The sequence below is a fragment of the Lepidochelys kempii genome, chromosome 6, assembly GCF_965140265.1.
Source record: "Lepidochelys kempii isolate rLepKem1 chromosome 6, rLepKem1.hap2, whole genome shotgun sequence".
NCBI classification, from domain to species: Eukaryota; Metazoa; Chordata; order Testudines; family Cheloniidae; genus Lepidochelys; species Lepidochelys kempii.
The window spans coordinates 104,097,791-104,121,495 of NC_133261.1; the positions used below are offsets into that span (position 1 = coordinate 104,097,791).

The following is a 23,705-nucleotide window of genomic DNA, read 5'->3' on the forward strand; positions in this document are numbered from 1 at the left end:
GTTTATCTCTGTCTGAGGGGTTGGAGCAAATGCGGTTGTATCGTAGAGCTTGGCTGTAGACAATGGATCGTGTGGTGTGTCCAGGTGGAAGCTGGAGGCATGTAGGTAGGAGTAGTGGTCAGTAGGTTTCCGGTATAGGGTGGTATACAAACACTTACTGAAGACAGGTTTTCAGTGTGCCAAAGTCACTTGCATCTGAAACAATGGCTTCTCTGCCAGTCAGGTGTAGGTGACATTGAAATATTTTAACTGTTCTCTGATACTTTGGTCTAACGCCTTAAAGCAATACACATAATTCTCCAGGCTCTGTTTTGTTTCCATGAGCTGCAGTGGCACAGCTGAGCAGAGAGCCAGTTTCAATGCAAGATTCAAAGAGGGATCAGGCATTCTATGCATAACTGGAATACCCGAGTTATAATACTTAATGCTAACAACAGCTTGCGAAAGGGATAGGAATCTACATGCTTCAGGGTTTAGCTAATCTTCAACTGTTGGAGACTAGGATAAAACCAAATGCATGGGGCAGATTATGCCACATGTGCAGGGTTCTTATACTTTCCCCTGAAACAGCAGGTGCTGGCCACTGTCAGGATACCGGACTGTTTGGACATGGGTCTGATCCAGTCTGATCCTATGCTCCAGCTCTCTGAGTCTTGGCCCCTTGGCAATGATGGAATTAGAGTAGCTGGTGGTCTGCTCTAACTTCTGCCCTGGAGTAGGGAAACTCGGCTCCACCATGCCCAGCCTCCGCCCATCCCTGTCATGCCCCCTCCTTCCTTAGTTATCTAAGGTTACGGGTATATTTTGAGGACAATGACCACAGTAGGGGGCATACCTACTTTATTTTAATTGCTTCTATTGCCTTCAGACTTAGCAATGGACAAACCGCATCAGGTCAATGGTTCTTGTTGGATGAGCTTCTGACAGTTGGACTGTGAACAGTTTTCTAGTGAAATTTCTGTTTTTTTCCTAGCTGCATCTGAGTTTGAACCCCGAAGAGGGTTGGGTCCAGTGTGGATTTGGGGTTTGCGAAGTTTGCATCACTTCTTTTGATACAAAGTAGTTTTCTCATATCCTGTCAGACATGATAATGTTCTCTCAGGGCATTGTCTCATTCTGTTATTTTTTTACAGGCTTCTGGGACTCCTCTTTGAACCACAGAAGAACAGGAGGGGGGATTTCCCAGCCTGTGAAAGACTCTGCCCTCAGAACTGCCCAGGCGAACAATCTAAGGTCTAGCCAACAGTTTGCAAGTAGCACAAACCACTGTTCATGTGAAATTGAGCTGTCAATAGGAAATGACAAGCTGTGGTTTGTGAATCCTATTTTTATAGAGGAGTGCAGCAATCCTCTTCCTCCGGATGTACCTCCTTACAAGAGCTCCAGTGCAAGCGCTGATCACTGTAGTGCAACCACACCAAATCCTAAGAGGTCTCCTCACCGTCCCCCTCCACCTCCTTCTCTTCCTCACAGTCAAGTTCTGAAGCCACCTGAAAAGCTATCTAAGGATTCCATGACTGCCTGTGAAGAGGACCAGCTGCTTCTTCAGCAACTGAGGAAGAGCACTAAGGAAATGAAAATTGAGGGCAGTAAAGATAAGGAAGAAAAGGGAAAAGAACCCTACTCATCCAGTGCCCCATCATCAGCCGTCCCTCAGAAATGTGCTCTTCCCTCCATACCTCCGAGGAGGCGGCCATCTGAAAGAGCTTCAGAAGAGGGCTGCCTTGGTAAGCCTGGAAAATGTGAAATGCAGAAAGGGGAACAGACACAAGAAGAACGGGATGTTCGTACAGAAAGCAATGATCCTCAGTGCAAAAAGGCAGTAAAAATGCCTGTTGTGGTTACTGAGAGAGCCACATCAGAGTGCCAGAAAGCAAAGCCCAAAGCTGCAGAAAAAGAGAACTTGACTGCGCTACAGAGGAAGCCCATGGCAATCGTAAAGATGCCCCCTGTCCCACCACCAAGAAAGAAGAGGATTTCTCGGCTGCTGACTGCTTCCAGCTCCTGCAACTCGAAACAAATAAACATTGCAGAACCAGACACACACAATGCACAGTCTTCAGCCAAGGATAGCCCACAGCCAGGAGGTGATGCCACCTGCCAACACACTCAGGATGAATCAGATGCTAGCTGTAAATCTGTTAGCTCATCTGAACTTAAAGGTTCTCATACCTCGCTGGACTGTCCAGGAAGTAATGCAGTAGCTCAGACCTCTGCTTCTGAGCCTGATTCTTACTCCACAAGCAGTACGGAGGATGACCTAGAGCAACTGAGCAGCCCTTCCATTAAAAAGACACATTCTGTAATCTTGGGCAAGGCCAAGCACAGGCTTTCCTTTGTAAGCCTAACGAACGTCTTCACAGTCTTCTTATCTGCTGACAGAAAGCTGCAGAAGAAGATTGTAGAGCTGTCACAGGACAAGGACTCTTACTTTGGCAATTTGGTGCAGGACTATAAAGTGTACAGCTTAGAGATGATGGCAAAACAGAGTTCCAGCACAGAGATGCTACAAGAAATTCGAATGATGATGACTCAGCTGAAGAGTTATTTAATACAAAGTACAGAGCTGAAATCTCTCGTAGATCCATCCGTTTATAAAGAAGAACAATTAGGTAATGCCCACGTTTTACTCTTTTCAGGGGGAGGATTTCTAGAAGTTTGGGGGTAATGGTGACACGGAGAAAAGTTTTTCCTTATAAAATTGTTAGATGCCTGATGAAATGTAAATGCTGTGGGCTAAAGCTGCTCTCAGATTGGCTGCATTCAGGGTAGCAGTATTAAAACTCTGGAGACCAATAAAAAAACTCAAACAAAATTGCTTTGAGAGAGATTCAACTGACCAAGCATAATCTTTCTTAAGCTCTACAAAAAGCTCTGTCTGCAGCTACAAGGTCCACAAAGCAGATCTCTGCTACAAAGTTCTGCTCTTTGTGGACCTCCATGTCTTGAGAAGGTCCAGTCAAAGTAAAACATGGAGTGAAGCTCTGGAAGCAAAATTTTGCCCCACCTCTGACATCCATTTCAGGTATTAGCAGCTGAACATTAGCTGGGAAAGGCAAGGTCATGGTTTGTTTTCAAAGGCAGAAACCATGAATTCTTGCTCCATGCGCCACAACTAGTAAGAACACTGGAGCTGCACTGGCAGCCCTAACCCCAAAATACAGCGCTCGCCTCATGTTTACCTCAATCACAGCTTCTGTTCAAGGGGAATAACTTTGTTAACAATACAGAGATTTTAATTTAAAATTTCTGGAGAATATTGTGCCAGTGGCCTTTGTACAAAGATCTGCAGTAGTTTAGAGCTTATTTGTGGGAACAGTACAAAGAGCTGTAAAATCCTTATCTCATTCAAATATGTGCAGATGCAAAATCACACACCGTATTTCTTTGCTGTGACACTTAGTGGAAGGCCTGCTGGCTACCCTGAGAACTGGAGCATTGCTTTAAGAAGCACCTATGTTGTAATGTTATTTTGGTTTTTAATCACTCCTGATCTGCATATCTGGACAGGTCATGAGTCTGTTTATTCAGTACCCCCAGGCATAGGAATTCACCTATGAGAAGGAAAGTGGAAACACCAATCCCTCCTTGCATAAGGCATTTGACTTGATACCGTTTAATGGTGACTGACATGTCCTTCAGTCCTGTCTTTCTTTCTCTCTCTCTCTCTGGACATCTAGCCTATACTTCCCCAAATGTCAAAGCTTTGATGCTGCAAAAGCTAAAATCCAGGGTTGCAGGCAGACTAATGAACATCAGCAAATTATATTCATTGTTAAGACAGACCTTGAAGTGAATAAACAGACCAAAACCCAACCGTATAGTAGATGGTGACTGAGGGCTTGTCTTCACTGCTAAAAAAGATGTGGGTTTTTTCCTTTTTTTGTTTTTTTTTTTGTTTTGTTTTTACCTCAGTGTAATTAGCACATGTGAGCTATCTCAAAAACACACTGAAGACAAGGCATGTTAGTTTTACCATGAGGTAAATTTTGTGAGGTCAGCCCCAGGCAAAGACATAGGTTGAACTCAGCGAGTATACCTTGTGGTAAAACTAAAGTGCCTGGTCTTCACTGTGTTTTTACCTCAGGATAGCTTGCAAGCATTAGTTACCCTGCAGTAAAAGCCACAGCTTTTTTAGAAGTAAAGACAAACCCTGAATTCCATGAGTTCTGGTGTATGGCTACCATTCTCCAAATGCTGGCTCCATTGTGGGTTATTCCTGTAGAGGAAGCTGAAAACGGTGTAAGTTTTCACTGCCTGAGATTTCTTCTTTCCACTGTGAGAGTGGTTTACATGTAGCACCATCACCTTCAGAACAGTCACAGACGTCATCTTAAATAACCCACGCATCCCCTGAGTTTCATCAGAGGCTAGGACCATCAAATGGAGGCTGTGGGCCTCTATCCTGCCTCAGAGCTCCACCTGAGCTCCTCTGTTCCTTTGTCTGCAGGGTCCCCACTGGTCACTGCCCTGGAACCCCCATCTTTGGAGATGGGGAGAGGTTCAGAGCGTGGAGAGTTACCTGCTTGAGTTAATGCTCACTTAGAGGAGGAATCTGTTTGTTATGGCTGGAAATGCAATGCTGCAGAAACAGAACTCCCTTCTTCCATGCCTCCCCCCACTCGTGGTTGGATGATGGGCTCTATTCCTTCAGACCAGCGAGAGGAGGATTTGACCCAAAGTCAGCAAACTCCTCACAGGTTAAACTTGGCCAGGGATAGCTCTATTGAGGGCAGTGGGGATTTCCATGGGAAAAGTTTTCAGACTCCAATTCTTCTCCAGACTAGCCGCTCATGCACACAGATTAATTGTCTCCCATGTAACCTGTAGTAGATTCTTTAAAAGAGCTGCACGTCATGCCCATAAACATAACTGCCATATTTTCATTGCTCCCTGTCTGAGCGGCTGCACTCTTCTGCAGTGCCATTGAACCGTATTATTGAAGTAGGCAACAGGCATAATGCAGTTTCCTGTAGTTTCTCAAGCTTGCTGTCGTCTGGGTGTTTTTTTTTCTCCTGTTGAATGTTAAGCAAGTGTTAGGAAATAGACTTCATGGGCCATATTCATAGATAACATAAAATGTGGTGTAAATTACTACATATCAGTAAGTTAGTGTAACCTACACAACAAGGGTCTAGAAAAGCAGAGTTGTTAGAGGAAAAGCAACCAAGAGCGGTGTGGGAAAGTGGGGTTCTGCTTTCCTTTACACTTCCCCTTAGTTGGCCATCCTGTTACGGGATAGTAATGCACTTGTAAAATGTGTGTCACACTACTGCTTCTGGTTAATGGAGTTACTCCTTTAGTTCAACTGGTAGAAGTCTAGTTTTGATACTGTGCTCTGGTTCAAACCCTGCCCATGACCTGTGGTGGATATAGTTACACCTCCTCCACCAACTTCTGCCCCTTTGATATGTAGATTACCTATGGCACACCTACTGAATGCCAACTTGACGCAAATGACACTACTTGACCAACTGCATTTATTTGCACCCCACTTATAACTGACATGGCCCAGGTTCTTGCATGGGAGCTGCGCTAGGTTGGTCTAGGGATGCATCTGTGCTACTAAGTTAATTTTTTTTTCCATGGATCCCCTGTTCTTATTCTCCTCTCCCCTTCCTATGCAGAGGTGATTGTTGAGTCAGCGTTGTACAAATGTGTCCTGAAACCTTTAAAAGATGCCATCGATTCCTACTTAAGGGAAATCCACAACAAAGATGGATCCTTACAGCTGCTGAAAGAGAACCAGTTGGTCATACAGAACACAACCACCACTGACCTGGGTGTCACCACCAGCGTGCCTGAAACTGTTGTGCTGGAAAAAATCCTTCACAAGTTTACAACCATGCACAAGTCCTACTCCCCAGAGAAGAAGATTAGCACCCTGCTGAAATCCTGCAAACTCATCTATGACTCCATGGCTCAGGGAAACCCAGGTACAGTAGAGATCTATTAAAACATTTGCTCTCCCTGTCCACTTCATCTCTGCTTTGCTCTTTTCATGGCTATGGTGCACAAGGAACTAAGGGGTTTGTTGCAGTTACATGGAAAGAATTTGGTTTGATAGTGAACTTGGTGGCTAGTATGTTTACCATAACTCTTTCATGAGGTATGTTTAGACTTAATCAGTTAATGTTTGCGAAGTACTCTGAGATGCTCAAATAGAACATGTTATAAGATGTACACCAAGTGAGTCAATGTTCTTTGAATCAAATCACTGATAACGGGGTCCATGACTATAAGCTTCATTGATCATCATGTCTGTCCTGCACAACATTCAAGTGCTTCCTCTTGGCCCTCAGGAGTCTGCTGTAAGGGGATCCAGCTGTTGGATTCCATGTATTTTAAGCCTCTGGAATCTGAATGGAGCCTGGGCACTGGCACTGTCTTAGGGCCTCTTGGCACACTCTTGAAGTACAGATCTTCTATGTGGTGCAATGTCCAGTCTCTGGAAGCACTGACCCCTCAGACTTCCCCCATTGCTCTTTCTTTAATAGAACAGGATACACAGAGATCTGTACAAAAATAATAAACCCTGCATGCATTTCTCTGCCTCAGTTTCCTCATAATTCCAGACCATTCCTTGGGCTGGGGTTAGGGTCCCCTAGCACCATTCAGGGATCTTCTGTTGCAGTGCATGACTTGGGTTCTGAAACATGGGTTCTCCCCCAGTTTGCCTACTCTGACCTTGATTGATCTGTCCCCTTCTTCTCTCCTTTCCAAACTTCCTGTGTGGTTCCATGTGAGTCTTCCTTTTATAACCTCCTGTTTTGTCATCTCTGTCTCTTTGTCCTGCGTGGGAAAGTTACACTCTCTTCACTTCCTCACGCCTTTCAGACAAGAGGACGAAGTATTTTCTCCCAGCAAGAGCAAACCCATTGTCCCAAAGAGCTAGTTGTTGCATACTAGCAGCTCACCATTGTCCCTCGTTTGGGAGGTACATGTTGAAAGGTTTGTCAGCAATGGTGGATACAGAGAGACATTCATGATACTGCAATTTTCATAGTAACAACTGCATAATAATTTCATAACAACCACCAGAATATTTAAGTTGTCCAGACAGATTTCCTAAATTGTCAGAAGTATTCATATAGCTCTCCCTAAACTCCCAAAGTCCTGTCCCACAATGCACTGGACTAAGTGTAAAACCTGAGAAGGGTTCTCTGGGGAACATCTCTTGGGTTTTGTCTTTCCAAAACCTTGGCTGGAATGTGCAGAGGGTGCGCCCAGGACATTGTGTAGGTGCAAAGTGTTAATATTGTTTGTTACTATTTCATGATTGCTTCAGTAGGCTTAGAAAACCATTATTGCACTTCTCTAGTGTATCTGTCCTATCAAGACAGACTTTAAATGTAATAAAATATATTTGGACACATTGTGGTGGAATACACAGCACTGTACATTAAGAAAATCCATCATCATTTTACTCTTAAAAACACATTTTGAATTGACTGACCGAAGTGTTAACCCTAAGTGCCACATATCTGGCATAATCTCCATGTGATTCTTGTGCATTGCTTCTCAGATATAACTAGAGCTATGCGAAATTCAGAATTTCTGTCTCACAGGCCATTCTGATATTTCAACATTTGTTTTTGCCTCAAAGATCAAAAATTCAAAATTTGTCATGGAATGGAAATTTTGAAAATATTTGATTTGAAAATGTTGAAACGTTTTGTTTTAAGATTTTTAATCAAAACAAGACACAACATTTTGACATTCCTGAAACTGAAGTGTTTCATTTTGGTTTGTTGAACTGGAATTTCAAATCAGTTCTACAAAACATTTACACTGTATTTCCCAGTTCAGCTCATTGCCTCATGGGAGCTGTAGTTTCAAAAACTGATGGTCCCATTATCCCCAGGGACTAGGTCCCTGGCTGGAATATATCTCCCATAATGCACCCAGATTCATGTGGCTCCCATAATATGTCATACAGCAGGTCAGAGGGAAATCCATGTTGCATTATAACAGATATAATCCTCCAGGGAGTCTAGTCCATAGAAGAGACTTGGGGTCTAAACTACAACTTCCATAAGGCAATGAGCTGATTGGGAAAGGCAGTTTAATGTTTTGTAGTACTGATTCTGATCTAGGCATTTTTGGGCTAGCTCAACAAAACAAAATATTCCAATTCATGTCAAACCTACCTGAAACAAAATATTTCATTTTGATTTTCCTAACAGCAATTCAACATTTTTTGGCAAAAATTTTGCTGAAACTGCATTTTCCGTCAAAAAATCATTCCAGTGGAAAATTCCCAAACAGCTCTAGTCATAAATTTAACGAAGTGCTTTAGGCTATTCAGAACCAGATTTCACTGTGCTGGGAATTCTCTTTATCCTCCTAATCACCCCGAGAATAGGAACCCATCCCTCTCATTCTTTCAGCCAGCTTCAAGTCCAGGCAGTATTCTTCACATAGGAAGAGTACACTCTGTCCTCAGCTTCCTGTATAATTATCTGCACTTCATTAAGCTCCTTTTGCTCATCACTGAATCAGTAAGTTCCCATCTCTTCCAATTGCAGAGCAGATGGAGTCCCAATCCAACCTTTCCCTGTGCCAAAAAGACAAAGGTCTAGCTGTGACAAGAATGGTAACTGTAGAATAACAGTAACTAATTACACTATCTGGTGTGACTGCCCCAGCTGGCTGCATTTCCTTTGTGCTAATTCAGGGACAAGTCAGGCCTGAGAATCTACCTAATATTTCAAGATAAAACACAATTACACCAAGGTCCACCTGATTTTGTCATAACCCTGCAAAACTGCCAATTTCTTAAGTTTTTGATGCACTTACAAGGTTGCATTAAAACTAGAGATGAGCCCAGAGAGGAACACATTATATGTCTCCAGACTTTGCAGTGGGGAATTCAAACCAGAACTCTAAAGCTTCACACCTGTGAAGTCTGGGGAAGTTTGGAAGCAAATCCGGTAGCTGAGGTTTACCTCTACCAAAACCCAGGCCAGGGCACTTTTATGTGTTTTTTCAGCTGGATTGTGATAATTTCACAGAGCTGTAATCAAAACCAAGATAGAACCCCTATATGCATGGTAAGAGAGGAATGTGTAAGCCCAAGGTAGGAGGCCAGTATAGACGGCTCAGTTTTAACCACGCTGAATTCCCAGTTTCTTAAGATGAGATTTCAGTGTATACATAGGTCAGCCCAGCCTGACTTAGAAGTTTCATGACCCTTTCAACATTCATGGCAGTAATTCTAAAAACTGTGAATCCCCATTCCTTATTTGTTCATAAAAATCAACAACAACCTAGGGCAGTTCCTAATTATTCCTCAAGTTATAACTGCAGAGCAGAAATGTAGTGTCTCCAGCTTTCTCACTGCTGAAGCAAGGAAAACAAATGTGTGAGGTGGAAGTAGGGGGGTGTGTCCTAGCAGAAAATGTTGCTCAGCCCACATATATGCAGACTTGTCAGAGAGTTTTAACCCGATGTCAAAAGTTTAACTTGAACATACACAATAAAAATGCACAGTAAGTTTGCTGTAGTTAAATTCCCCAAAGCCCTACTTGCTATGTTTAGAATTTAAACACAATGGGATAGATCCTCATCTGGTGAAAACTGGAATAGCTCCCTTGACTTTAAGTCAAGGGAGCTATGGAGCTGATCCACTATTTTCAGACTAGTACAAGGAATAGCTAAGACAAGATCCATCTTCCTTGCCCATTACTTTAACCTTACCACCCTGTGAAGAGGCAGGGCTCACCGCTGAAGCAACTCCTTGTGGCCTGGCATGGTGTACTGGTTTTCCTCCCTCTGGCACCCCTTGCCATGGCCGTGCTGGTCCTCTGGTGGTCCACCTCTTCTCATGCCTCATCTCACCAACCAGGTCATGATTTAAGGCCATCCCTTCTGGGGTAATAGAAAGTCCAACAAACCAGTGTCCAAGACCTTGTATCGTGACTTCAGCCCCAATTCTGGGCCTGTGGTCTTCACTCCCTTTTCTCAGGGCTCTCTGTCATCCTTGTCCCCTCCTGCAGCCTCATGCCACCATACCAGTGGCTGGTAGGGGAACCCAGGCCTGCCCACTACACCACAATCCAGCCGTGACAACTGCTTGCTGTTGCCTTCCTTTGGTTCTTCCTACCCAGCCTTTCTCAGGCCTTCTCTCCTGCTGCCACCTCTGTAGGGTCACCCTTCTGTCATGGCTGGTGCACTCCAGGACCTTCCTTGGAATCCCTCAACAAAACACCAAACTGAAAAGCACAGGCTTAAAACCTCTTCTGCCCTTTTTGGGCTTGATCTTTCATGCCTCCACTGGACGCCTCCCAGGGCTCTCTCCCTGTAAATTCAGTTCCTGCTGTTTTGTCAGGCCTTCCCACCAGAGCCTGCTCCACTCTGCTGTCTCTCCCCTAGCCTCCTGCCACACTTTTCTATTCAGGAGAGGATCCCAGGACCAACTGTTCCCCTTGACTTCTTCCATGATCCTCCCAGTCTCTTCCCTCTCTAGGGTGGACTGATTTAAATGAGGGTGATTTTAAATAATGATTTAAATAATTGATTTGAATCAACTTTTCTATTTGTATTTCAGTTATTTTCTAAAGAAAGGTACTTTCTCATTGGTCAATATAATTGCTAAAACATGTTGACATACAACTAGATAGACCCTTTACACTAGATTTGGTACATCTTTTTGCTACCTAGTGAGATCACATGATGGAGTCTCCTTGAGTCAGAGGCCAGGTCCCAATGCCTGTGATGACTTTGCCAGTCTCTTGCCCCCAGTAGCACAGTTCCTAGGCCCCTCACAGGATCAAGCACTTAATACTGTACATGGCCTGTTCTGCCATATTTATAAAGCTTGACCTTGAAAGTTAATTTTTCCCCCTCCGATTCATTCTTTATATAGAAAAGCAGCCTTTAGCTTCAAGATAGGCTCATAGCATCAGTATATTTCTTAAATGTGTTAAGAGATTATAATAAGTTTAGGCCTTAACATATTTTGTATTAAATTCAGATTTCATGTTAAACAGGTTTATGTTTAAAAAGAAAATCTTATTATCGTTTAAATAATAAAATAAAGCAATCTGAATTAAACTAAAAACCCCTTAAATTAAAAAATTGGATTTTTTATTTTTTTTTAAAAATACTAAATGATTTTTATCTATCCTGCCCTGCTCTAGTCCCAAAGAATAACTGCAGCCTCCTTTTGCTCTCAACTTCTTCTGTTTATAGTCCTCTCCCAGCACCTGCTCAGCTGGGCCTCATTCTCAGTTAAGCCTGTACAATTCTCCAGGCACAGCTCTGTATGTCAATTGGCCTCCTAGGCCCATTCCGAACCTGTGTGGGGTACACACACCCTCTTCCTTGAATCTCTCTGTTGGCTCCCCCAGTTTTATAGCATCAAGGTCAAGCTTCTTGTTCGCATTTCCCAGGCCCTCCACAATTCTGCCCCTCCTTACTTGTCTGCTCTTGTGTCTCATCATGTCCTCCCTACCTCCTCCACTCCACCCACATGCCTTCTCTACCCATTTTTCAGCTTCCTGAGCAAGCATCTCTGCACCTTTTACTCTGACCTTTATGCACAGAACTGATCCATCGGGCCACTACCCTCTCCTCCTCCAAATTCCTCCTCCAAGATGCACCTCTGCTACAATGCTGGTGAGAAATCAGCCAATTAATTATGGCTAGGTCTATTTATATCAATTTTTTTACAAATTGCACGTCTGCATGTGTGTATATATCACTGTACTCCTCTGCCTCCCCGCCTTCACATCTCACTGGTCAGATTAGATTGCAAGCTTTACAGGGTAGGAACCATGGGTAGCCCGATGTCTTCATATATGTTTATATAGTGCTCAGTGCAACAGGGTGACAGATCTGAGGCCTTTGGGTTTTACTGCAATATAAATATTACATTTCAATGTGGCAGCACCTGGGAGCCTCAACCAGCTGTACAAACGTTTAGTAGGTGATGGACCTTGCCTCAAAGAGCTTACAATCCAAAAATAACAATCCTGTAAATAACAGTAATGTGCAGGAAAAGGCTCTGAGAAGCAGATTTTGGCCTCTAATGCAATCTCTTCCTGCTCTTCTTGTTATGCTGAGGGTGTGTATCAGACACATACTTCGCATGGTTATAACTTAAAAATAGCAAATCAAACAGTGCCACAGTCTAATGGATAATGTAAAATATCACTCACACTGGGTGAGTCCATAGTGGCTGGGAAGAGAGCCCTTCATGTTAACTGTGTCACTACACAGTGTAAGGAATTTAATTAAGATGGGGAAGTCAGCTTCATCCCGGAAGGCACAACAAGCTGTAAGAGCTGCAAAGAGTAGCCTGGAGCTCAGATCTCCTTAGCAGAGCTGCTGTCAGTGCACCACGTGGGTACCAGTTCTAGTTATGGCTATAGTTGGATGTAGGATGTAAACAGCAATTTCAGCCCCTGATGAGGGACTCTACAGATTGGTTACGTCTGCTCTAGGATTTGTAGACACGCCACCGGCCGCCTCCTTCAAAGACAACTGGGCACTTAATGAGAGCAGGATAATACTCCTATCACACGTGCCCTGTGTGCTTGGAAGAAGCTTGCAACTTCCCCATTCTGTTTTACCCTGTGTCATTCTTCTAGCATAGATCCTTTCCACTAACAAAACATGAAGGGCCTGATCTGCTGTAAGATCAAAATCAGGCCTTAAATGTTTCAAACTCTTCTCATAAGGACTATGAAATGTAATACAGATCTGGGGTAATAGTGAGACTGAAACATGCAATGTGCTATGGAGCAAAGAGATGACAGTCCTTTGCTGTAAGGAACTGGTGGGACCACAACTAGAGCACTCTGATCAGTTCTAGGCACCTTGGTGCCTGAAAGATGTTGGTACGTAGGAGGGAAATGAAGGAAGAACAAAGAATAAGGAGCTACAGGGACTGGTATAGAGAGAATTATTGAAAGAGCTAAGGTGGTATAGATTAATCAGACAATGACAACGAAGTCTGCAAGTATATGAAAGCTGGAAATGCCAATGCTGGGGAGAGCAATCATTTAGGGTGGTCCAAGGAATAAAGGAACAATTTTCTAACAGTTAGGTCTATTCGCATATGGAATAATCTCTGAGGGGAAGTGGTGGACGCTTCCTCATTTGAGTCACCTAAAATTGGACTGAACAAGCACTGGATCATATACTTCCAGGAACAAATCTGCACTGGCTTTGGGGGATGGACTAGGTGAATTTATTAGTCCTCATGTGTAGGATTCTGTGTTTTGTACAGTTAGTATGACTCACACATACTGTGCTTTTAGGTTGAAAGGAACAAGAGTGTAGTAAGGTTATATTGTATTAGAAATCTTTCCTCTCCCTGTTTTTGGAATAAGTTTTGTTGTCCCCTGTAAAACCAGCCAACCCAATGAACCTTAATTGCACCCTGTCCATTTGCTTTTTACGTAGGGTTCTGAGTTGATAGTGGCATGTGCCACTGAGCAAGGCAGAAACGTGAGTAGCATAGCTGAGCTACTGTCTATGTATTTGAAAGAGGATTTAAGCATTGGAGGCATCAGCATCAATAGAAGCGATTCTAGAATCTCTTTACAGTGAATCCAAGAGGCTCCTGTACATTGCTCACTATCACATGTTGCTTACCAGGAGAGAATAATGCCATGTGTAAGTTTTGCCTTGTAGCGGACAGAGGTCTGGACAGAAGATGTTGTGTGAGGGCTACTGTTAATGAGAGCTGGTAGATTGGAGAGTATCCTTTATCTCATATGGTACAATTGCTACTTTGGGTTAAAAGTGCCAATATGAATTGATGCCTCTGACCTGTAAATTAAGGCAGTGGTTCCCAAACATTTTAGTAAAGGGACCCACCAAATGCATTGTCTTTTTTTTGCAACCCACTCAGGGTCCACATTCGTAGAAGGTGATGGCCAGTGTCCTCTCCCTCGTCTGTCGTCTTCTCCTCCTTGCCCCGCCCAGGGGGCATCAACCCCCCCTGGCACCGCAACCCTAATCCCAGTCCGGTAGGGTAGTTGCAACACTCAGAGCAGGAAGCCGGGTCCAGCCCTATGGGGCAGGAGCCACCACTGCAGGGTCAGAGTAAGATGAACTCACTCTCCAAGCTCTTCCCCCACACCCACACCCTGGGGACTCCCCACTGCCCTGCATTCCTAGGAGAATGTTGTGAGACTTCATTCCTGTGTGTTTTCAAAATGCCTTGAAAGCACTGGGTGGATGGATGATGCAATATAAGTGCAAAGTATTATTACTACATTATGATTAGGCTTGACAGAATTTGATTTTTATCCTTTTGATGGATAATATAGATTGTTTTTTTTTTTAATTTTTATCTATTAATTTTTCACAGCCGCATGAAATTATGTGGAGGTCAAACAATAATTGTTTCTTGAGAGAAGATGTTGAAATTCAAAATGTTAAAGTTTATAACCATTAAAACACAAACTGTCAACAGCACATGTCAAAATATACAAAGTAAATATCCCTAAATCAAACTCTAAGAAGTTCATAAGCAGCATTTTTCTTACTTTTCCTAGCTGTAGATCAGTTATTATTGATGGAAATATTTTTTTCATCACTTTGTGTGTGTACGATGCAATCAACAACCGACATTGAATCCTTCCAAGCCTACTTATGATGATTATGAGCCCTGCTGGACAGAAGATCCACTGAAGAAGCATATTCATGAATGTGTATTTATTTATGGAAACTCAGACAGAATTCCAGTCACATTAAACCATGCATTTCATTAATACCAATTCCATTCAAGCGCCGCAGCACAGCCAGGCGCTGATGTTGCAAACACTTTGCCTTGAGTGTAATAGGATGAGTTTGTGGCAGAGGAGAAGGCTTATTTTAAGCTTCTTATGAACATTTATGAAACAAATGTTTCCTGTCATTGAAAACAAGCAAGCAAGTCCGATTTGGAGTGGGACGATTCCACCTTGAACTCGCAACCCCATTGCCTAATGTCACCGAGACAGCAGTTGGGGCAGGGGAAAGGGAGACAGCAGGATGTAATTCTGCAAGCTGTTAATGAGTTTTTCTGTGAAAGACACAAACTAAACTTGGATGTTTTCAATAAGGCTGGACGAGCCAGTTGCAGTAGAAAAAAACTGACCTGATCCTTTGATCTGAACCCCACCCATGTTGAGTAGAGATGGGCCTGAGCTCTGACACATCTGGATCTGTCCTACTTCAAACAAGTCAGGGTTTGAGATCAGCCCATTATAGAGAGAGGGCCAAATCAGCACTGACACCAGCTGCCATGACTCCATTTAAATTAGTGGAGATGCACTGGGTTTCACTGGGGACAAATTGGTGTTTATCTTTTTGGTCTGTCCTGGTGCAAGAAGAGACTGATCCTGCAGGGTGCTAAGCAATATTGACTTTGCTGGGAGATGAGGATGCTCAGCGCATCACACGAGGTGCTGAGAAATTTCTGGATCAAGTACTAAGTCAGTAATATGATGGAAAAAAATCATGAGGCCAATTTTCAATGGTGTTTTCTTAAGTACTTATATGCCCTCTGTTACTGTAGTAGCTAAGCCCCTCACAACACCTCTATGAGGTAGGGGAGTACTATTATCCCTAGTGGGGATACTGAGGCTCAGAGAGGCTAAGTAACTTGCCCAGGATCCAACAGGAACTTTGTGGCAAAACAAATACTTGAACCCATGTTAAGTCCAATGCTAATGCCATAGCCCCTAGACAATGTTTCCTCACAGCAAGTGCTTACAACTCCCACTGATTTCATCTGCAGTTGTGGAGGCTCAGACATCGGGACCTGTGTTCCTAGAGGTAGACTGAAATTAAGTTAACGATTATGTGCAAATTGTGAGCATATGCCACAAACCTCCCTAGTTGAGCTCATTAATAATAATAAAAAAAAAAGAGTGGATTCCAATAATTAAGTCATGCAAACAGCTGGGACTGCAGAAGTCTTTCTCAAATAATATTTCTATCACGTCTTAAAATTGAGAGAGGTTTATAATAAGGACTGGTGAGCAAAGCTGCTAAATCAGCTTATGAAAATGAGATGGGATAAGAATGAAAAATAATTGACTCAAAGCCTGGTTGTCAATATAAACCACAGCTTAGTCAACAAAACAGAAATGGAGAGATTCTGTAAGAGTCTTGGAAGAGTATCATCCCCTGTCAGCTCTAGCTGGCTCAGGGGAGTGTACATAGAACCTTTCACATCCATGTCCCCTGATTTGGGTCTAGCCCAGGCTGGCAGGTTAGCGCCAACTGGTGAGCTTTTTGAAAGGAGTCTGAGTGCAGGTCCTAGTGGAGAAATGTTCACGTCACAAACAGATATCCGTGTTGGGCATCTAAGCGAAGAGGGCACAGAAGGGTCATAAAGACTAACTTGCCCTCTCCCTCCTAAGGGTGGTCCTTCCAGCTGAGACGTGGGGCAAGAGGGTGAAGGCTGCACTGCTGCAGCAGTAGTGTATCTTTCTAGGGCTCCCTAGAAAATTTGAGTTTCCAGGCCTGCTGGTCTAGCTCAGTCCACCAGCTACTTCAGAACTCAAATAAAGCATTTGAAGGAGCAGAAAAAATGAAGCTCAGTAGGCTCCTTGAGGCCTGATTGTATGCTCCCTCACACTGGTTTTACACCAGCATGACTTCACTGGTAACATTACTCTGAATTTATTCTGATGTATGTCAGATCAGAATCAGGGCCCTGCTCCTTGAGGTTTTCCCAGTACTCAGTGTCTCTGTTGGGTGATTTTCCCAGCTGCACAATCGTTTAATAGCAAAAATATTAATACATTCATATTAGATTAATATTTATGGCAGTGATGAATTTGGCCCTGTGTCGCCAACCAGCTCAAGCTTTCATAGAAACATAAGCCTTAGTAACAGTATGAATAAATCATCCAGCCAGACACTAATCAAACAATGAAGCCCTTTTATGGTTTGGCTAGGGACCTGCAACATCATTTAACTGACTGCACATTTAAACAACAGAAAGTGTTAATTCTACTTTCACTGAATAGAGCCACAGTTTCCTTCTACCATATGTGCTAACTCTGTACAAACTGGTCTAATTTACGGCTTCAGAAGTGAATATAACAGTCACAGCCTCACACAGCCTGTTTTAACTCATCTGACTGTCTGCTCATTAGATACGTTTTCTGGTTTATTTTAAAGTCACATTTTTTTTATCAAGAACGAGGCTTGTATTTATTTAAAACTCCAGCAGAAGATCTTCCTCTGCCAACGGAGAACTTATGTCAACTATATATGACAAATAAGGAAAGCTGACTCATGGCAAAGACTTGAAACAAGTCAGTGGGAACAGTTGAGGAATAGGAAATTATTCCCCACATGGAAGGACGTCTAGAATGTGGGCCAAAATCAGCCTTGGTGTAACTTACCAAAGCTACATCAGGGATTGATTTTTTTTTTTTTTTTTGGAGTCCTGACAAATGATTAAGGAGTGAGATATATGTGGCCGATCCCAAACCAATGAAGCCAAGACATGACATAGATGCATAAAAGAGAAAATGACTGAACATTGCAAGCACCATAAATGATCACAATGAGCTTGAAAGTGATCTTGGTTTATGAAGACGGTACATATCTGGATGTCCTGGAAGATGGACTTGTGAAGCAACCTTATCATGCATGTACTGTACACGATGAACGAAAAGCATGCCAATTCAAAATAAGATGAACAGCTTCTAGATAAAAAAATGCTGATCTCAGGTTCTTCGTAGTTCATCTGATGGAACTTCTCCTTGGATCCTATTTTGAGCTGTAATGATTTATACTGATAAGAATTTACATATAGTGCCTTTCATCTTAAAGGATCCCAAAGAGATTTACATACCATAAATATGGATCACTTCACAGACTCACTCTCTCTATATGGATGCTTTAAGCACAAGACCATCCTCACCTGATCAGTATCACTTGCTGTAGAAGGTGCGTTTACCTTAGAGGTATCCCATCCAAATATTTACTCAGCCTGACATTGCTTAGCTCAGCCGCTCTGAGGAGAGCTCATCCCAAGGTGCAGTGGCTATAACAATATCGTAGTTCTGTAGTTCAAGATTCTACATCTCCAACAGCAGTGGAGACAGGTTTTGTAACTAAGGGCAACTGGGCATTTGGGGGGGGGGGGAATGAGTGACTGGTGGCCATTTTTCAATTGCAAAGTGTGCTTAAAAAGATGTCGTACATATACCTAAAAGATGCCAGGGGAAGGTGCCTATTCATAGGATCATAGAATATATGGGTTGGAAGAGACCTCAGGAGGTGATCTAGTCCAATCCCATGCTCAAAGCAGGACCAACACCAACTAAATCATCACAGCCAAGGCTTTGTTAAGCCGGGCCTGAAAAACCTCTAAGGATGGAGATTCCACCACTTCCCTAGGTAACCCATTCCAGTGCTTCACACCCTCCTAGTGAAATAGTGTTTCCTAATATCTAACCTGGACCTCCCCCACTGCAACATGAGACCATTGCTTCTTGTTCTGTCATCTGCCACCACTAAGAACAGCCTAGCTCTGTCCTCTTTGGAACCCCCCTTCAGATAGTTGAAGGCTGCTATCAAATCCCCCCTCACTCTTCTCTTCTGCAGACTAAATAACCCCAGTTCCCTCAGCCTCTCCTTGTAAGTCATGTGCCCCAGCCCCCTAATCATTTTCGTTGCCCTCCGCTGGACTCTCTCCAATTTGTCCACATCCCTTCTGTAGTGGGGACCAAAACTGGACAGAGTACTCTAGGTATGGCCTCACCAGTGCCGAACAGAGGGGAATAATCACTTTCCTCAATCTGCTGGCAATGCTCCTCCTAATGCAGCTCAATATGCCGTTGGCCTTCTTGGCAACAAGGGCACGCTGCTGACTCATATCCAGCTTCTCATCCACTGTAATCCCCAGGTCCTTTTCTGCAAAACTGCTGCTTAGCCAGTCGGTCGCCAGCTTGTAGCAGTGCATGGGATTCTTCCTTCCTAAGTGCAGGACTCTGCACTTATCCTTGTTGAACCTCATCAGATTTCTTTTGGCCCAGTCCTCCAATTTATCTAGGTCACTCTGGACTCTATCCCTACCCTCCAGCATATTTACCTCTCCCCCAAGTTTAGTGTCATCTGCAAACTTGCTGAGGGTGCAGTCCATGCCATCCTCCAGATCATTAATAAAGATGTTGAACAAAACCGGTCCCAGGACCGACCCCTGGGGCACGCCACTTGATACTGGCTGCCAACTAGACATCAAACTGTTGATCACTACCCATTGAGCCCGACGATCTAGCCAGCTTTCTATCCATCTTATAGTCCATTCATCCAATCCATACTTCTTTAACTTGCTGGCAAGAATACTGTGGGAGACCATATCAAAAGCTTTGCTAAAGTCAAGATATATCACATCCACTGCTTTCCCCGTGTCCACAGAGCCAGTTATCTCATCATAGAAGGCAATCAGGTTGTTCAGGCATGACTTGCCCTTGGTGAATCTATGTTGTCTGGTCCTGATCACCTTCCTCTCCTCCAAGTGCTTCAAAATGGATTCCTTGAGGACCTGCTCCATGATTTTGCTGGAGACTGAAAGTGAGGCTGACCGGTCTGTAGTTCCCTGGGTTCTCTTCTTCCCTTTTTTAAAATATGGGCACTATGTTTGCCTCTGCCACTGCTCAGCCTCACTCTGCTATTGGCTCTGCCACTGGTCTCCAAACCAAGTCTGAGAACTGGTTTGATCACCAGTACTATAGAAAAGCTCTTTGTTTTCACATCTTAATGCCCTGAATACAGAAATACTTCTCCTTGGCTCCCAGCTTCCTTGTGGCATCCATTGTAATTTAGTACTCACGGTATGATAGTCACCTCCTGAGGGAACAGGAAAGCAGGATTCCAACCCTAAGAACCGTCTTTGATATGCTGCTTTCACTATTCCCCATGGTCTGTCTCATATTTTGTTGTAACCCCTGGTTCTACAGTCAGATACAGAGAATGAGGATGAACCCAAAGGGTACACGAGTCTGTAATCCACTCTACTGATGGGAGCAACTCAGACCACAGGTACTGCACTTTTGAACAGCAACAGACCGAATTTCAAGAGAGAAGAATTCAGCCTTTGTGTCAATCCACAATTCTCTCTCATTTGTGTTTCATAATAACTAACACATTTTGATTTTAGTTGGTAAAGAATCTTAAAATAGAGCCCACTAGGAGTCTTCAACCTGATATTTTTTGCTTGAGGTTTAGTGTTGGGCGGTGGTTTTTTTTTTGTTTGTTTGACTGTTACTTAATTTTAGAATTTTCAGTGTCCTTTCATTGGCATTTTTTAGCTATGAACCCTTTAGCTGAAGTAATCTGAAAGGAAATTGTCCAGGTAGGAGTCATTTAATGGGAAGTTGGCACTTCTGTATCCAAACCATCGCTTTTCTGGATAACCTGTTGATACCTGGATGTGTTCCTCTTGGTTGCAGGGAAGCCTTATGGTGCAGATGATTTCCTCCCAGTGCTCATGTACGTCTTGGCCCGCAGCAACCTGACTGAGGTGCTTCTGAATGTGGAGTATATGATGGAGCTCATGGACCCTGCTCTGCAGCTGGGCGAGGGTGAGAGAGAGCCTCCTCTCATGTTGCATGTTCCCTTCTGAAATGATTATGTATTTCTCTGCGGGATGCCTGCAGGGTTTGTGAAATAGAAAAGAGCTCTAGCTAGGGTCAGGTAGCAGTAGTGTAAGCTTCCCCCATATGCCTCAGAATGGTGTGACCCAATGTTCGGTTTCCAAATATATCAGCAGATTTTCAAAAATGCTGAGCACCCAGAAGCTCCCACTGACCTCAGTTAGAACGGCACATGCTCAGCCATACTGAAAATCAAACCACTAATTTAGTTACTTAAATGCAGACGTAAGAGGCAGAGACATTTTGAAGACCTTGGTCCATGTGTTAGAAACTTAACAGCTCTCAATTTAAAAATAAACTTTGGTACTACAGTACATTCTGCGAATGTTTTTAATTAATCTAATAAGAAAAGATCCCTTTGCTTTAATTGGTTGGTATGTCTTTGATCATGCCTAATTGTCAACCTCCAGGATGTTTGTGTAAACCAGCTGACCCCTTTGGCAATGTTATCTGAGTGATAAATACCCGGTGATGGTCCAAAGGGACTGGAGTAACATTCACTGCAGGGGTGGGATCTCTCTGAAGAGGGAAAATTGAATTACTTTGCCTCCTGTGCTTGGAGACTGGTGTGTTTCTGAAAATATTGTTTTGAAGTAAAGTGTTTTCTAAATATCATTTGTCTGGTCAGCCGTGATAGTTACTGTGAGTTTCATTGACAATCAGAGGAATAGCTAGAGAGAGCCCACAGAGCACCCAGCAGGGGGAGGGGATGTATGTGGCAGAATTGCCATCTAGTGGCCATTTTGGTCATCTGCAGGCTCTTAGTTTTTTCGTTTGATTTCATAAAGAATGAGTAGACAAACCCGGAAGCCAGCAAGAACTGTGAAAGATACCAGTTAGAGAGAGACTCAGGACCTCAAATCCAAATCCCTTTGAATTTGGGTTCAAATCCCTGGACCTGAACCTGCCCCTACAATTTTGTTTCTAGCATGGATCTTGCAAGAACAGCTCTCGGGACTTCAGCTCCATCCAGTTAAAATCAGAAAGTGAACACCAGTTTGATCTGGTCTCAAATCCCAACCTTTTACCTTAGTCTAAACAGGATCCTTTCCCTCTCTAAGTTAGTTAGTTACTAATAGACCGGGTGAAATTTTTTTGAACCAATAGTATGTTCACTGAAAAATACAGTTTGGGGGTCAATTAAAACTATTCACAAATTTGGGTTGAATTTGATGAATAGTTGCAGTTGGAAAAGAGAGGTGTTTTTTTTTTTTTCAAAAAAAGTCAAAATGTTTTATTCCAACATGTTTAAAACACAGTATTGAATGTGTTCATTTTGAAACAAAGTTTCATTTCAACATTTAGCTAGCTTTATTTTAAAAGGTTAAAAAAAAAACACCCCTAGATTAAATGAAAACAAAAAAAAGATTTTGCTTCAGGTTGAAAAATGTTCTGTTTGACCAAAAATGAAATATGTTTTCATTTTTCATTTGGGCTACGGAACTGAAATATAAATGATTCATTACACTCTAGTTACTTATTCCTGCGCAGTTGTATGCAGGTACATTATTATTAGCTGTATTACCATGGCACCTAGGAGGCCCAATCACGGACAAGGACCCCCATAGTGCTAGGTGCTTTACAAACACTGAATGAAAGGACAGTCCCAGCTCCAAAGAGTTTACAGTCTAAGGGAAGATTGGTGATTTGGGTTTATCCAGGAAAGAGGATGCTGTATTAATTTACATGACTTCTATGTTGAACCTTAAGATATCAATCAAAACCCACAGCCCCGCCAGCCTGCAGTCACTGCTACTTCCCAGCTATGAGAGAAGGAAGTGACACAAGCAGGTTAGGTAGCATGTGTTGCATCTCCAGCTACATCAAGCAGAATGGAATGAAGAGCACTGTGATAGTTATTTATTATTTCTATTGCCATCACACCTACACATGCCAAACAAAGGTCAGAGCCCCACTGTACAACCAACGCAAAGACAATCCATGCCCCACAGAGCTCACCATCTCAGATTTAAACAATTCACAGCGGGTGAATGAACATAGAAGCAGGGAGGCGGGAAGGACAAAGTAATGGTAGATTCAGGTGTGATGATGTTTTGGGACCTTCTTGTCTTTTTGTAGGTTCCTATTACTTAACTACCACCTACGGGGCTCTGGAGCACATCAAGAACTATGATAAGATAACAGTAACTCGGCAGCTGAGCATGGAAGTGCAGGATTCCATTCACCGCTGGGAGAGGCGGCGAACACTCAACAAGGCCCGGGCGTCCCGCTCGTCTGTGCAGGTCAGCGGCTCTGGGAGAAAGGGGTGGTGGAGAGTGCGGCTTTCACAGTGTGAGAAGCAGATCGAAATTCCAACTGGAAACCAGGCTTCAAACAGGGCAGCAAATTATTCCCCGCAATTAGTAACACTATTACTCAGTGCACGCCATCTGCTTGCTAGGCACTGCACTGTGAACAGAGGAAGTCAAAGTTCCTATCCCCAAGAGTTTACATTCTGTGCTGGGCACCATGGAAGAAGCAAGGAAGTGCAGAATGAAAGAAAGCTACAAAGGGATCTGTGAGAAGTGGGAGGTGTGAGCAGGGGGAAGAAGAGGAGGAGCAGAAAGAAATGAAAATAAAGAACTAAGAGATACCGATATCAGTTGTCACAGTTTAGGTCAACTGCATCTGTATCTCCCCTCCATCAGGGCCGGATTTCCAGTTAGGCACAGTAGGCATGTACCTATTGGCTCTGGCATTCTAGGGGCGCCTTACCTCTCTAAAACTGTGTGCAGCATGAAAGTCAGCTGTAGGCAGGTGGGGAGCGCTGAAGATGCTGTGCCTAGGGGTGCGTAAGGTGTAAATCCAGCCCTGCCCTCCATGGCCCTTCAAGGGCAGCCAGTCTGGGCTCCCAGCCCCTCAGCTGTCATCTCTCCTGTGCGTAGACCCACGGTTCTGTCCCTTCTGACCAGCGTTTTTCCAGGCTGCACTGTTTCCTGCCTACACTGTGATATTCCCAGCAAGGCAGGCATCCTAGACAGGCCAGCAAGTGCACTTTGCCTTCTCATCAAAGGCTGCAAACAGCTGAAATTGCCAGCAGTCACAAGTTACCACACAGCTCTTTCTAAACAAGCACCTTTACTCTGA

General features: G+C 43.4%; 1 protein-coding gene across 3 annotated transcripts in view; it reads left to right on the plus strand.

Annotated features, from left to right (window-relative positions):
- The window catches only part of RIN3 (Ras and Rab interactor 3), a 111,420-nt gene that overhangs the window by 73,515 nt on the left and 14,200 nt on the right, over positions 1–23,705 (plus strand). For 2 of the 3 annotated variants that reach the window (XM_073349502.1, XM_073349504.1), the window contains 4 exons: positions 1,134–2,612; positions 5,628–5,936; positions 20,415–20,546; positions 22,698–22,861. In XM_073349502.1, coding sequence (XP_073205603.1) covers positions 1,134–2,612; positions 5,628–5,936; positions 20,415–20,546; positions 22,698–22,861 — 2,084 coding nt within the window. The remainder of the gene's footprint in view (positions 1–1,133; positions 2,613–5,627; positions 5,937–20,414; positions 20,547–22,697; positions 22,862–23,705) is intronic. The other variant, XM_073349503.1, reaches the window with a different exon arrangement.